Source organism: Monodelphis domestica, chromosome 4, assembly GCF_027887165.1.
Source record: "Monodelphis domestica isolate mMonDom1 chromosome 4, mMonDom1.pri, whole genome shotgun sequence".
In the NCBI taxonomy this organism is placed as follows: domain Eukaryota; kingdom Metazoa; phylum Chordata; class Mammalia; order Didelphimorphia; family Didelphidae; genus Monodelphis; species Monodelphis domestica.
The window spans coordinates 431,382,326-431,398,200 of NC_077230.1; the positions used below are offsets into that span (position 1 = coordinate 431,382,326).

At 41.7% G+C, this 15,875-nt stretch overlaps 1 protein-coding gene across 24 annotated transcripts in view; it reads right to left on the reverse strand.

Annotated features, from left to right (window-relative positions):
• Positions 1-15,875, reverse strand: part of LOC103094100 (zinc finger protein OZF-like) — a 62,383-nt gene that overhangs the window by 34,373 nt on the left and 12,135 nt on the right. For 21 of the 24 annotated variants that reach the window (XM_056825475.1, XM_056825476.1, XM_056825460.1 and 18 more), the window contains one exon: positions 2,223-2,349. In XM_056825475.1, coding sequence (XP_056681453.1) covers positions 2,223-2,349 — 127 coding nt within the window. The other 3 variants (XR_008918169.1, XR_008918170.1, XM_056825474.1) reach the window with 2 other exon arrangements.

A 15,875-nucleotide genomic window follows, 5' to 3' on the forward strand; every position in this document is an offset into this window, starting at 1 on the left:
GGAGGAATAGGAATAAACTCTCCAGACTAGGCAGAATTAGGGGCTGTGAGCTACCCTATCTCTTCCTTGGTCTTAAATTCTTTCCTTTCCCAAAGGTCTGACATGTATACTATTCTATGTTCACCTAATTTACTTATAACATCCTTCTATATATTTAAGTCATTTACCCATTCTTAATTTATCTTGGTATAGGGTATGAGATGTTGCTCTAAACCTAATATCTCCCACAGTTTTCCAATTTTCCTAGCAGCTTTTGTCAAATAGTAGGTTCTTGTCCCAAAAGCTGGGGTCTTTGGGTTGATCCAACACTAGCTTGCTGAGGTCATTTACCCCAAATCTACTCCATTTGTCCTCCTTCCTGTCTCTTAGCCACATTGTTTTGATGATCATTCCTTTATAGTACAACTTAAGACCTGGTATTGCAAGGCCCCCATCCTTCATGGTTTGCTTTTTTTCATTATTTCCCTTGATAGTCTTGATCTTTTGTTCTTCCAAATGAACTTTGTAACAATTTTTTCTAATTCTATAAAAAAAGTTTCTTGGTAGTTTGATAGGTATGGCACTGAATAAGTAAATTAATTTGGTAGGATTGTCATTTTTATTATACTAGCTCATCCTACCTATGAGCAATTAATGTTTTTCCAATTATTCAGATCTAGTTTTATTTGTGTGAAGCGTTGTATAGATGTGTTCCTATATTTCTTGAGTTTGTCATGGCAGATAGATTCCCAAATATTTTATAATGTCTAGAGTGATTTTAAATGGTATTTCTCTTTCTAACTCCTGTTGCTGAGTTTTGTTGAAAATATATAGAAATGCTGATCATTTATGTGGGTTTATCTTGTGTCCTGCAACTTTGCTAAAATTATTAATTATTTACAACAGCTTTTTAGTTGATTTTTCTCGGGTTCTCCAGGTATGCCATCACATTATCTGCAAAGATGGATAGTTTAGTTTCCTCACTGCCTACTTTAATCCCTTCAATTTCTTTCTCTTCTCTAATCGCTACAGCTAGCATTTTTTAGTACAATATTAAATAACAGTGGTGGTAATGGGCATCCTTGCTCCACTCCTGATCTTATTGGGAAGGTTCCTAACATCCCCATTACAGATGGTACTTGATGATTTTAAATAAATACTGTTTATTATTCTGAGGAAGGGTCCTCCAATTCCTATATTTTCTAGTGTTTTTAATAGGAATGGGTGTTAACTTTGGCATAGGCTTTTTCTGCATTTATTGAGATAATCAGGTGGTTTCTGATAGTTTGTTTATTGATATGGTCAATTATGTGGATGTTTATTTCGTTTATTTTAAGTAAGCATATAAAACCATAACCTCGAAACAAAAACAATTGAAAAATGGTACTGGATCATTGTACTGCTGAGAATACCCAAGTCAATCACTGTTGATCATTCCACAATATTACTGTTACTGTGCACAATGTTCTCCTGGTTCTGCTTATTTCATTCTGCACTAGTTCATTCTGTTTTTCCAACTCATTCTGAAATTATCCAAGTCAACACTTCTTACAGCACAATAGTATTCTATCACCATCATATTCCAGAATTTGTTCAGTCATACGTCAACCAATAGACATTCATTCAATTTCCAAATCTTTGCCACCACCCAAAGACCAGTTACAAATATTTTCCTACAAGTAGATCCTTCCCATTTTTCTGATCTCTTTGGGGTACAGACCTAGTAGTGGTATTACTGGATCAAAAGGGGTGCATTGTTTTATAACCCCTTCAGAGTCAATCCAAATTGCCGCACAGAATTGATGTATCAGTTCTCAACTCCGCCAGCAATGCATTGGGTGCCAATTTTGCTGCATCCCCTCCAACCTTTATCATTTTCCTTTTTGTCATACTGGCCAATCTGGTAGGACTGAAGTGGTACCTCAGAGTTCTTTTAATTTACTTCTCTAATCAAGAGGAATTTATCACATTTTTTTTTCTTTTGATTAGTGAGAGCTTTGATTTTTCCATCTGAAAACTGCTTATTCACAACCTCTGACCATTTGTCAATTGGGGAATGACTTGGATTCTTATTAATTTCACTTTTTTTAATGAAAAGCAGGCAGGAGGAAAACCCAGGGCAAAGATCAGCAGTTTTTATTTTTTTAGTGATTGACAAAGGCACAAAATCCTATACATTTGACTTGGAATGAAGACATTCCCTTAATGGCAGATTCAGAATTCAGAGAGGAAATGCTTCTTACCCATAGAGAGTAGATTCTGCACATTCTCCAGCATGACCTCCAGGTACAGCTCTTTCTGAGAATGGTCCAACAGGCGCCACTCCTCCTGGGTGAAGTCCACAGCCACATCCTGGAATGTTACTGACCCCTAAACCAGCAAAAGTCACAAGTCTTAGAGCTGAATCTCCAGAATCCATCTAGTACAACCCTGATCAACTGAGTTTAAGAAAATGAAGCACAGAAAGGATTTACCCAAACTCCTAACCTTGAAGAGGGCCAGAGCCAGCACTGGAGACCCGTCATTCAAAGCCTAATGGAATACTAACAACAGCATTTTGTGTCTAATGTGAGAATCATGTTGGAAGAGTAAAACCTGGAGAAGTATCTTACTCTGAAATGCTTTTCCTTATAGAATCAGGGAGCTGGGAAGTGCTCTCTGAGTGAAGTGGAAGGAGAAAGAGAGAAGGTGATCTGAAATTCCTCCTCATCTCAAGTGTCAGAATTGATCTGGTAAGAGTTTCTGAGAAAGGAGCATGGACTGTGTATTCTAGAGGGAAAATATTAGCAGTGATTAATGAGGAGAAAACAAAGAAGGAGGGATTCTCTGCTTCATTTCCATGGAGGCTGAAATACTCTTATCTAGATGAAAGCATAAAGAGGATTCCACGGAGTTATATGGGATCAGACTCTGACTCTAGCTAAGTGATGAAGCCTAGTCTTGGGCTATATTGAGAATTTGGGGAACGACTGGCTAGGACGTGCCAAAGCCAAAACATCCCACCTTTGCTTTATGATGGATACCATTTGTTACTGGAATATATTCAGTCATTTTATATTTAGTTACACAGAAGGAAGAGTAAATATGATGAGGAAAGGAAGGAGCATTCATCTTTTAAAATATAACATTTTATTAACTTGGTATAGATTGAGCTAATTCAAAAGAAAGACACTGAGAGTGGAATGAGTGGAATTCTCAAGAGGCAGAATTTCTTTATTTTACATTATTTATTGATTAACTGGTCATTTAATGTGGTCTGTTGACTCTCTCCAAAATCTAAAAGAAAAAAAAGGTAGTACTCTTAGTACTCTCCTCTAGCACAGGTCTTCTCTCTCTCTCTCTCTCTCTCTCTCTCTCTCTCTCTCTCTCTCTCTCTCTCTCTCTCTCTCTCTCTCTCTCTCTCTCCCTCTCTCTGTCTCTCCTTCTCTCCTTCTCTCTCTCTCTCTCTCTCTCTCTCTCTCTCTCTCTCTCTCTCTCTCTCTCTCTCTCTCTCTCTCTCTCTCTCTCTCTCTCTCTCGTGTGTGAGAGAGAGATAATGAGAGATAACAAATATATATATTGCCCTGGTGAGCTCCCCACTCAGTCCCTCCCCTGACATCTCAGATGCATAAATAACCACCGAGGGGGGCTTAGGAGACCTCAACTCCTGCCTCATTACTTCATCCCAGGAGAAGCCGGTCCTTGTCCATACAAGGAAGGTGTCAGTCCCAGCTTCCCCCAGCCTTGTGGCTGGCCCAGAACTCTCAGAATGTGTCAAGGTTCATCATGGCTTGCCAGTCCTGCCCCTTTTAGATGAACAAAAGAAGGGAGGTTCCCCTTAGTTTCATAACTTGGGATGAAGGGGACAGCAAATCTGGAGCTCTGGCCTTAGTCATGCTAAAGCGAAATTAATTCCATTAAAATTAATGTTCAAAAGCAGTTTGTTTATAAAAAGCAAAGGATCAAAGCCTCGCCGCGTAACTATGGAAACCTGGAGTCAAGAGAAGAAGCTAAGAGGCCAACTGAGGAATAACGGACAAGCCAGTGGCCAGATCCGACAATCACCCGCCCCTTGGCAGGGCTCTCCTACTTTCCCATGTGTTCCAGGGAAAACACAGGGCATAGTTGGGATTGGAAACTCTTCCATTTCACCCCTTCCTGACCCACTCCCTATTTTTCAGCCTGGAATGTCCCTGGAACCTCCAAGGGAGGAATAGTCTGAGGACAGGCAGAGAGTTTCCAAGCATGGGAAGACGATTCCTCAGACCCTCAACACAATCTAGAAACCTAGAACCCTACAGGAGCCAATCCACTGCCCCCTACGCCTGACAGGGCTATTCGGCCCCCACAGTAGCTTTTTCCACCCCCATGACTAGCTTATGGTAACATCATTCAGGACACCTTCATGTCCGGAGAGGAACGGGCCTGAGCTGCAATTCCTTGGACCAGAGCCCGAATTCCCTCTCCCACAACAGTAGAAGGGGCAGAGCCAGGTCTGGGGTGGAGAACTGCTCCTGATATACCTGAAGAACATTCAAAGAGTTCAGACAGGAAAGATAAAGCCCAGTGGAGAGGGCAGCCCCCAGAAGCAGGGCAGCAAAAGGTCCTCATTCCGGTATAGCTAGAACCAGAAAGCAGAAAGATTCCAGCGACAAAGGAAAGCAGAGAAACCTGGGCTCAAAGGGAAGAATGCAGGGAGGCCTCAGGCCCAAGGCAAGTAGACAGCTTCTGGTTTGGAACTTGTCTAGTCTGAGCAGTTCCTAGTAGTCCCCATTGCCCAGCCTGCCCTGCCTCTGACATCCTGTGATCACAGCTATCCTCCAATGGCACCCAAGGCCAGGCCCAAAGGACCCTGCGAGCCTCTCCATCCCAAGTTCTGCTCTCTATTATCTAGAAAGCCACTGGCATCAGCGTGAACCCTTTTCAGCCTCTTCCCAGGCATCTAAAGCACCCCAGGGCTGGGTATTCCACCTGGGCAGCCACCTACAAGCCTGGTCCCCCTGGCAGTTCCCCCTTACTCTCCTTCCCTCTCCCCTTATTCCCTTCCTACTCTACAAATCCAGTGGCACTGGGCTTTCTTGTTCCTCACACAAGCCTCTCCATCTCCTGATCCTGCATTTTCCCAGGCTCCTCTGCCCCCTCCCCACAGCCTTTACTATTATCTACACTAGTTTCTGCCTCCTGAGTGCACTGGATTCCTTCAGGTGCAGACAAAAATCTCATCTTCTGCAAGAAAACTTGATTGGCCCCTCATGTTTGTTTGACTTCCTACAATGTAGTTTATATATATATTGAAATGAAAATTGCTTGATTGCCTTTATATTATTGATCATGAACAAATTAATATCCTTTAGATAAGTAACTGCAATTATAATAGAGTGTTAGATCTGGTTATTCCACTGAGTATAAGATATCAAGCATAATAGTCAAGTGTTGGCCATCGTATTGTAAGATACGTAGTTGGTGGATTAGAATATTATAGCAGAAAAAGAACTGTGGGAGTAGAGACCCAGGAGAAAACAAATGATTTATCACTTGTTTCTATGGGTATATGCTTAGTGGTTTTGGCTTTAAAAGATCATTCTATTGCACAAATGAATAATATGGAAATAGCTTTTAAGTAATAATACACGTAGGACCCAGTAGAATTCCTTGTCAGTTCCAGGAGGGGGAGGGAAGATGGGAAGGAGAGAAGAAGAATCATATAACTATGGGGGGGAAATAAAATAATAAAATATTTTTAAAAGAATATTATATTAATGAGTGATATTGAAGACTTCTATTGGAAGAAAAAAGCTTTAGGTCTTTGTAGTTAGAAAGCCTGCTGAAGGAACTGGGTTCACTGGGAATAGTGAGTCTACATTCGACCCAAGAAAATCCTAGGAAAATAACCTTGGCATTGTATAATTTTTGTAAAAATCCAAGATTTAAAAATTTTTAAAGAAAATTTCAGGAAAAGAAGCTTGCTAACTCCCCAAATCAAGAAAGTGAACTGTTTGGAGAAGGTGCCATAAAGAATCCTGTGGAAACCACACAGTGCATCAGAAAATCCAGAAAGAACTTTGGGATGTAGTGGGTTGAACTGAAGGGGGTTGAACACGTTTATTTTGAATGTAAACTCTTATGCCAAAGAGGATTGCCCCCTAATTGGTTTTTGTTTGTTTGTTTGTTGTTGTTGTTTTTGGTCAATGGGCCTAGCAATCATTGGTTTTGCTCTTTTCTTCTATTTCCCTCTTATCTCCAACTATTGAAATTTCCCCTTAGAAGTACAGTTTTGTATACACTCTTATAGAAGATCTTTAGAGGTATAAGCTGGTTATGTGAAATGAATCACTGTGGAGACTAGGCATGTACATCTGGGAGATTTCAACATGCTCATTTCCCAATAGAATCACAGGGGGGATTGTGAAAGGGAATTTTTATGCCTTTTGTCCATTTTAAGTTAATCAATCAAGAACTTAAAGTATGCCTACTTTACACATAGTAAGTCACTAACAAAGAAAGTTCATGCCCTAACAGGCCACAAGCACTGCCCCCTTCCCCCCAGATGAGGAGGAGAGCTTATGGGTGGAAAAAAAATATATGTAAGCAGGAGCCTGAGAGAGATTCAGGGTCTTTATTCTACTCTTTCTTCTTGAGGGCTCTTAGTCTCATGTGTGCTGAAGGTTCTTGGCAGTTTTCAGCATCTTTTGGCTTATCCGATTTCAGTTTCCTGATCTGGACTTTGGATTCTGGTGAAGATTTGGCTTCTTACATTGGAGACTTGGGCTGAAGAGGGACACTTACTCAGGTGAGATTCCTGCCTCCTTGAGAGGCATAAGAGACTGCCCTTTGCAGCTTAGCCTCTTTGGCATCAGCTTTTGGTTATTGGACCATATGACTGGAAACACTCTAGTGGACTGGTGAGACTCGGATTTGCATTCGTGGCCTGGAGGCACTTGGGTAAGGACTTGGGGTATTTTTAGGTAGGTGATATTTTCTACCTCTTTCCTATATTTTCCACTTTAATATCTCTTACTTGCTGTAAATAAAGCTACTAAACAGCATTTTGACTTAAGTTAATTTTGTATATGGAGACGATGCTTTTTAAAAAAATATTATTTTTGCAAACCACATTTTTAACTATTATAGCATGTTCAGGGACTGTTTGATCCTTTGAAGATTTATGCCAACTAGAAGCTCCCCAAACCATTGTGAACTAGAAAGGTTCCTGTGACCTAAGTAGTATGATAGTTCCGGAGGATTAATTAAATTCTCTCTTAACTTTATATGAACTTCTCTCTCCACTATGTCGCTTTGTTTAACATCATCTCTCAGGGACCTGGAGGTCAAAGACCCCTGAATAAATTCAGGTATAGATGAGGCCTCCGAGAAAGGAAGTTAAAGAACTAAGAAACCAAGAAGACAGGAAACTGACCCCACAGGCACTTCCCCTGGGCGGCCAGGCAGATTAAGCAGCTACGGTTGGTTCCTTAGATGGGATGTGTGAGAGCCAGTGGGTGGAGAAAACAGCTTATGAGGGGAGACCAAGGCGGCTATGGAGGCCTTCTGGCTGGAGCGTGAAGAGCAGAAGGAGCCATTGTTGGAGTTCGCCACAGGTCCAACATGGCAGCAAAGAGACTAGGAAGCCAAGTACCTCTTTGCCTGCTTCCTCTCTCTCCCTCTCTTTACTACTACTACTTTGATTCAATCAAGTTATTAGGCTACTATCAGCCTCATAATTTCAATTATTACAATTTGGCGACAATAAAGGTTGGATAAATACCTTCATTTTCTTCATTTTCTTCACTTTTTAGTCTCTCTATTCTTAAATCAGTTTGTTAGAAACTCGGGTCAGATTAGGTAAAAAAATGCCAAGACGCCAACCAGAGCCAGTGATCAGGACTGATCAAAGCTATAGCCTGCCTCATGGTACAGAGCTCTGGATTGGTGAGAATGGGTTGAGTAGTGGGGGAGGGTAACTTGCTTAGCTTTTAGCTTTTTGGTGGGTTTTTTTTTCCCCAAAAAGAGCCAGGATACTAACAAGCTCTGATTGCCTGACAATGACCACGTGGAACTCCTAACTCAAACCAGGTGCACCAAAATCTCCTAAGTCTCTAACCCTTTAAAGAACGTTTAAAGATTATCTTGCTCCTGGGAGTCAGGGGATTGGGGGGGTCCCAAGGCCCCTTCTGAGCCCCCATGTGCCCCCAGAATTAACTTGGGTGGACCACTGGGGAGAGCAGCAATATTAGTCCTAAAGCTGACTCACTACCATGGGGGCTCCAGACTCTGCCACATCAATTTCTGCTTCCTTAATCCTGTTTCACTTAAAATAGAGAAAGCAGATAAGCATAGATTCTAAGTCTCACCATGTGTAGCTCATCTTGCAGGATTCTCTGACCGTCTCCCCTGCCAGGCTCAGGGAAGTAGAAAGAGGTGAGGTCCACCCACACCCTCTTATTTACGTTCATTGGCCAGTGTTGGCATGCAAAAAATGGGATGAACCGAGCTGGCAATCCAGAAGGGGGAAGGGATAAAAGTCCCTCTACACAATCTCCTCTGTGGTTCTCTTGGGAGATAAGCATGTTGAAATCTCCCAGATTTACATGCCTAGTGTCCCCAATGAATCATTTCATACAACTAACTTATACCACTAAAGTTTATGACTAAAGGTACATAACCTATTGTACTTTATAAAGGACAAATTACAACAACTTGGGGATAAGAGGGAAAGAAAAGAGGAAGAAAACAAAAAATAACTGATAGTGCATTGACAAAATGCCAATTAGGGGGCAGTCCCCTTTGGCATAAGAGTTTACATTGTTAGATTTAAAATAATTTTGAGCATTAAATAGTTGTAGATAAGAGAGTGGGAGCCATAAACTGTGATAATTAAAATGTTTGGGAGCAAGGGAAATATATAACAATTATGACCACTGAAATATGTTTTCTACTGTGTCTTGGTTTTATATAAATATAAGATGGTCGCCAGGGAATGTATTCCCAATTTATGAATATGCCCAAGCCAACTGGGTTTTATAGAGAAATTTAATTTGTAATACACTGATTAATCAATAGAAAAAGAGAGAAAGTAAGAAAGGAATAAGAATGAAGGGCCTCAAGCCAATAAGGCCTAGACCTCAGTCCTAAGAGATAAATCAGTCAGTTGGTTTATCACTCACCCGAGATCTCTCTAGGTAAGGCTTCTCATGCCAACCTCAGGCTCCACCTTCAAGAGAGCCTCCTTTCAAGAAATGTTTCCAGAGAATTCTCCTCCTGACTCCTCCTGAGTTCTCCTTCCACAGCCTCCTTCAAGACCTCTCCAGGACTCTCCCTCCAGGATCTCTCTCCTCTCAGCCCTCCTTCAGAGCATCTCCCCCTCAGTCCTCAGACCCCGCTATCTTTAAGGAAACAATCTAAGTCCCTCCCCTCAGTTCTCACATCTACCAATCACTGTCGATCTCTCCCTCTGCCAATGGTGGCTCTAGCTTAACCCAGGACCGCCTAGAGGTCTGTCCCCTTTGCACATGTCTGTTGAAGGTCATATTCTCAAATAATTAAATCTTGATCTTTGATGCAGCCCTTCCTAAATCCTGTTACTCTGAGTAGGGTGGAGATTGTAGTTTCCAAGACCTGGTTCTGTCATTCCAAGTATCTCTATTGTATCAATTCTAAAATCAATCATGACTCAAAGAACTTCCTGTTCTATGCTTAAGCATAGGTCAAAGCCCTTTCCATTGTTTAGCAAAAGGTTTCTGTCCTAAAGTAGTCTTAAGTAGGGAGGAGAAGGATCCTCCCATGCCAAGGGGTTTCATATTCCAATAGAGTTCTTACTATCAGTAGGAAATTTTTTCAAGTATGAAATTTCCCAATGGGGAAATTTCCAACATTCATAAGTCTAAGAAATTTTAAGGTTACAACATTCAGAATAAGTATGTTCAACCCCCTTCAGTTCAGTTCATTATATCCTAAAATTCATTCTGGATCTTTTCATACAGAGTGTGATCTCCACAGGCATCCTTGTAGCACCTTTTCCAAAAAAATCTGCTTTCTTGATTCGGGGTGTTGACAAGTTTCTTTTCCTGAGATTTCTCAAAAAGATTTAAACCTTGGATTTTAGGATAATTACACACTCCCCCACCTCCCTGAGGAGGGGGCTGACCAACACCAGAATCACCCTGGGAAACATAGCTGAGTTAGAAGGTATATGAATCAATTGCCAAAAAGAAAACAACCCCCCCCCAAATCCCCAATAAAAGAGCAAAAATTAAATTCTGGATTAAAAAATGAAAATAATAATTTAAAAAATAAAATCTTACATGCATAAAATTCTGAGTAAAAAAAAATAATAAACCTGTAACAGGTCCTTGAATCATCAGCAAAGCCCAATTAAAGTGATTTATGTCCCACAAGCCCTTAAATCTTAAAACAATCAGCAAATACAATATATATGACAGGATACAGTCATTCAGTGTCAATACAATGTCCCCATGTGAGCAATGAATCCAAAAGTTCATTTCTCCAATTTCAATAGCTTATGGAGTGGTGTACACAATTTGACCTGTAAATCCTGAATATAAGGAGCAATGGAAATATCCCCCCCCCCAGTAATGATGTGTATGCAGAAGAAAAAGATTTAGCCTGTATGAGGGGATGCCCAGAAAGCATCTCAAATGGTGATATATGTAGATCTCCCCTGGAGACGTGAACCTCAGTCCATCTCAAATAAGTGTCAGTGCACAATTTTCCAATCATGGTCTTAAGTTCTCTATTCATTCTCTCAACTTGGCCTGAGCTCTGGGGGTGATATGATACATGGAATTACGTAGTGATCCCCAGGCAAGAATAAATTAGATAAAACAGTAAATTGGATTCCCCTGTCTGAATCAAATCATGCTAGTGGGCTAAAGCAAGGAATGATCTCCCTTTAAGAACAGCTTAGCAACAAAAGCTACTGTGGCCAGACAAAATGTATAATGTCCAGTCTTAATCATGGTAATACAGTCAATTTGTAAATGCTCAAAAGATGTGTAAGCCAGAGGATGCCCACCAAAAGTTTTGTCATGAAAAGCATGTTGAGTGGGACAAACTGCACATATTTTAGAGGATATGGTGATCATACCATGAGCTCTCCGTACCTGTTTAACAGAGTCTACAATACCCTGAGTGCCAAAGTGGCCATTCTTATGAACAGATAAGCATATTTGGGGATAAAAACTTCTAGGCAATAGGGTTTTTTTTTCAAATGATAGCCATACCCCATTGATCTGTTTTGCTTTAAACCTTTGTTTCCATTTTTTCACTCCCTGATCATTATGAGAGATCAATTTGAATTGTTACTAGTTGTCAAAATTTAAAAATTTCAGAAACTTCTCAAACAGCGCACTTTGCTGCAGTATCTGCCTGGTGGTTCCCTCTAGAGACAGGGTCAGTTCCACCTGTAGAAGCAGGGCAATGAAATACAGCTGGGGCTTCTGGTAGTTGGGGAACAGAAAGCCCTTCATTAATGATCTCTGCATCTGTGATACACTTTCCAGTAGGGGTTTCTGTTAGCAGGACTGTGGGGTTATAAGAGGGGTAAATGCTTTCAAAATCAGTTGTGATTACAATGGACTCATCTTCAAAGGAGGGGGTCTTTTCCTTAAAGCTCTCAATGTTGTGGAGATAAAGATGTATGGTGGCAAATGTTCATCAGGCTCTCCTACTTCTTATAAGTGGGACCATCCCCTGGAGGGAACAGGCCTCCATTTGAATTGTCTATGATAACTGTTGCTTGGCTTGTGGACTGGGTTGCAATGGAGTGGGTTGTAATCTGGGTTGTAGTGGAGTGGGTAGGGGAAGGGTGAGTGGGTGAGCTGAAAGGGAGGGGATGGTCAGGGGGTGGGGAGGCATGGAGAATGGATCAGGGTGGGGCAGGGAGAATGGTGGAGATTGAGGTTGGGGGCTGGGAGGAGAGGAGGAGCTAGGATGGACTAAGTGGGGGCGGGGCCAGGGAGGAGAGGGGGAGACATAGTAGGATGGGTGTGGTTGGTCAGGGGGAGGATGACAGGGAAGGCAATGGCCAAGAGAGTGAGAAGGATGGTTCATGTAGTAACAGGGAAGATGTGTGGGGGTCTGAGTAACAGGAAGGAAGAAACTCTGGGGTAAGGGTAGTGGGACTAAGAGTCAGATGGGGGCTGAGGGTAAAGAGGTGGATTGAGAGGAAAGGAGATGGGAGGAGTGGGAGATGAGCAGGGTCTGACAGGGGAGGGCCCAAGGGATAGGAGGAGAAGCTTCCTCCCAGTCCAGGAGGGGGGATAACAGGGTGTGTTTCTTGCTAGATCTAATCAAGGGTTTAGGAGGAGCGACTGAAGGAGCTAAGTCAGAATAGTCCAGATTCCAAGAAAGAAAGGTCTCCTCGAAGGAGGACACTGAGGGACTGGGTATGACTGATTGATATGACCACAAAAGCCAGTACTTATAATCTTTGGAATCTTTGTCACTAATGGCCATTTTTAAATCATTTAAGACCTCAGAGTCAAAGGAACCATACTTTGACCATCTAGAGGACTTATCCATCAAGGCTTTGCAGTTTTTTAGCTTCCTTCTTTGTCATCCCAGCCTCCCTAGGAAACCCTTGGTCATTCCAACTACATAGTAACTTATATAATGGAGAGACCTCAGGCACTTTACTAGTTTTGATCTGCTTATTTCCCATAATGGCTGGTCTTTAGACTCATTTGAGGGCAGTAAAAGCCTTGAGTTTTAGGGAGGCTGGGAAGGATTAGGAGTTCCTGCTGGATTCCAGAGCTGCTTGGGACTCACTTGGATTTTGGTGGGACTGCAGCCTAGGTGTGTCCAAGAAAACCTCACAACTTGGGCTCCTTTTTCCAACACCCCACCCTTATCTAAGCTAAAAAAAGGGGGGGCCCATGGGGGAGAGTTCTTACCTATCCACATGGCAGGCTTGCAAGGGAAGCAGCAGGCACAAAAACGGAGGCAGCAGCTTATCTGTCTCAGCAAAGGTGAATCCAGCACATGAAAGTGGCCGGAGCAAGCTGGCGTTTCAGCACAAGCAAGCAGGAGCAGCAGCATGAGAGAAATGTGGTTTTGCACAAGTCACCTACTCCCTAGTCTATACTCAAAAGCTTTCTCAAAAGAAAATGAAGAGTTCTTTTTCCAATAGTGGTTGCCATTCTGTTAGATTAAGATTAATGTCTCCAAGTTCTTCTTTTCCATAAAGTTTATTAATAATCACTTGAAATAGAAAAAGTAGCTAAGCATAGATTCAAAGTCTCTTTCCTACTCTAAGTCTGACCACATGTAGCTCATCTTGCAGGATTCTCTGACTGTCTCCCCTGCCGGCTCAGGGAAGTGGAGAGAGGTGGGATGAACTGGGCTGGCAATCCAGGAGGAGAAGGGTATGAAACTCCCTCTACACAATCCTATGAAGCATTTCAGGGACTACTAAAAACAAAATCCTAGAAGGGGACCCTGGCCACAGTCTGTGCTCTCCACCCAAGCTTTTTCTGCATCCCCAGACCAGTTTTTCTCTGCCTTTTACCCTCCCAGGCCAGCTAAATGAAGCAGCTCCCTGCCAAGTCTTTCCCCAGTAAAGCCTCGGAGTTCAAGCACCCCTTAGAGCTAGAGCCCTAGCCCCCCAAGCCTGGAGACCCACCTGGAATCTTCTTTACCCCTGTGGGGGTAATTCTTCCCAATCTCTTAGCTAAAACTCAGGTCATACCCAGAGGGGTGGTTTTGCCCACAAGGAAGTGTGTGTGTGAGTGTGAGTGTGAGTGTTTTGTTTTGCCTTAAGTAGAAAATCTTTGCTTTGTTTTTTTCCTTCCCAAACCTTCCTTGCCACCTTTTGGCCTCAGGTTAAGGCTTTTCCCACCCTCCATTCAAATGCTAGCATACTAGATCATGTGTGTACCCAAACCATTTTCCTTCCTAATCCTTAGGATGCCCCACCCTCTAGCCCTAGGGGACCCTACTCCCTGGCCAGTATAAACTAGGGTAACGCCATCTACAGACAGGAAGTAAAACTGCAGGCAATTTAATAATTTTTAAAGTAAATAAATAAATTTAATAATAAAGTTAAATATAATTGAATACATCAAAATGAATTGAATAAAATCAAATAAATTTAAATAAAATAAATATCAATAATTTAAAATTAATAATATTGAATTAAGTCAAATTAATAAAATTGAACAAAATCGAAATCAACCTAATTCAATGCAATAGCAATCAATCTAATATACTAATTCAGTGTTTCATTATTTCAAACATCATAATGATTTTTAATAATCATTATTATATGTATTTATTATTGGTACTATTGCCTTCCATCAATTTCTTAGTAGCTCTACAATAAAATTCAAAGTTGCATCTCAAATTTTTCCAATAGGCAGATCAGGACAGAAAGCCTAGAAATTTTTCTTCTAAATTCAAGCATGAGACCTGACATTATGGGAAATAAACAGAATAAAACCAGAAAAGTGCCTGAGAGTTCTAAATTAGATAAGATTCTATGTAGTTGGAATGAACAAGGGTTTCCTAATGAGGATTCAATGACAAAAAAGGAATTGAAAAAACTTTACAAAGCCTGGACACAAAAATCCTTTAGCTTGTCAAGATATGGTGGTTTTGATTTCAAAGTTTTAAAAGAATTAAAACTGGCCATTAATAACAAGAAATCTAAAGAATATAGCTACTGGCTCTTGTGGGCATACCACATTGAGAAGTCGACCAAACCCAGTACCCCAAAAATAGCCTGGTTAACTCTGAAAAGCCTGACACATTGCCCTCATTGTCCTCCAGCCAGAAGGCTATTCATTCTTTGGATCTAGACCATTCAGGCTTAACTCTTTCAGTTTCTCCTCCTAAACCCTTGATTAAATCTAACAAGACAGACACCCTGTCTTCTTCCCAGACTGCCCACAAGAAGGTTCCTTCTCTGGATCAAGGCTAAGATTTGACTCCTTCCATTCCTCCCCCTTACCTCCCCTGCTCACCTCCCACTCCTCACATCTCCTTTCCTCTCAACCCACCTCTGTATCCTACCTTACCATCTGACCCTCAACCCAACTACCTTTACCGTGTATAGTTTCTCCCTTTCCATTACCTGGCACCCACCCACCTTCCCTACCCCCACTCTTTCACCTCCCAACCATCCTTCCCCTTCCCCCCCCCCCCCCCGGTATAACTACTATAGCCTCTAAAGTATGTTCAGCCTGCCCTATCTGCCAGGCATATAACCAACATGCATATCGTGGAAAAGCCTTTGGGGGACGTCCTCTGGCTTACACACCTTTTGAACATCTACAGATAGATTTCATAACGATGCCAAAGGCTGGACGTTATAAATTTTGTCTAGTAATTGTAGATCAACTAACCAGATGGCCGGAAGCATTTCCTACGACCCGAGCCACAGCAGATTTTGTTGCAAAGATACTTTTAAAGGAAATTATTCCTCGTTTTGGCCTACCAGCACGTATTGACTCCGATAGAGGGAGTCATTTTACCGATTCTGTCTTAAATCAAATATATTCTTGTTTGGGGATAACTCCAAAATTCCATGTTCCATATCACCCCCAGAGCTCAGGCCAAGTGGAGAGGATGAATAAAGAACTTAAGACTATGATTGGCAAATTATGCACTGAGACCCATTTAAAATGGCCCGAAATTCTCCCTCTGGCCCTATTTTATCTTAGAAGCAGGCCTAGAGGAGACTTACATATTTCACCATTTGAGATGCTTTTTGGACATCCGCCTATACAGGCTAAGCCTTTCTCCCCGGCTTATACATCACTATTAGGGGGAGATATTACTATTGCTTCCTATATACAGGAGTTACAGCACAAACTACGTGAACTTCATGAATCCGGAGCTGCAGTACAAGCCGGACCATTAGACTTTTCTCTGCATGACCTGAGCCCAGGAGATAAAGTTTA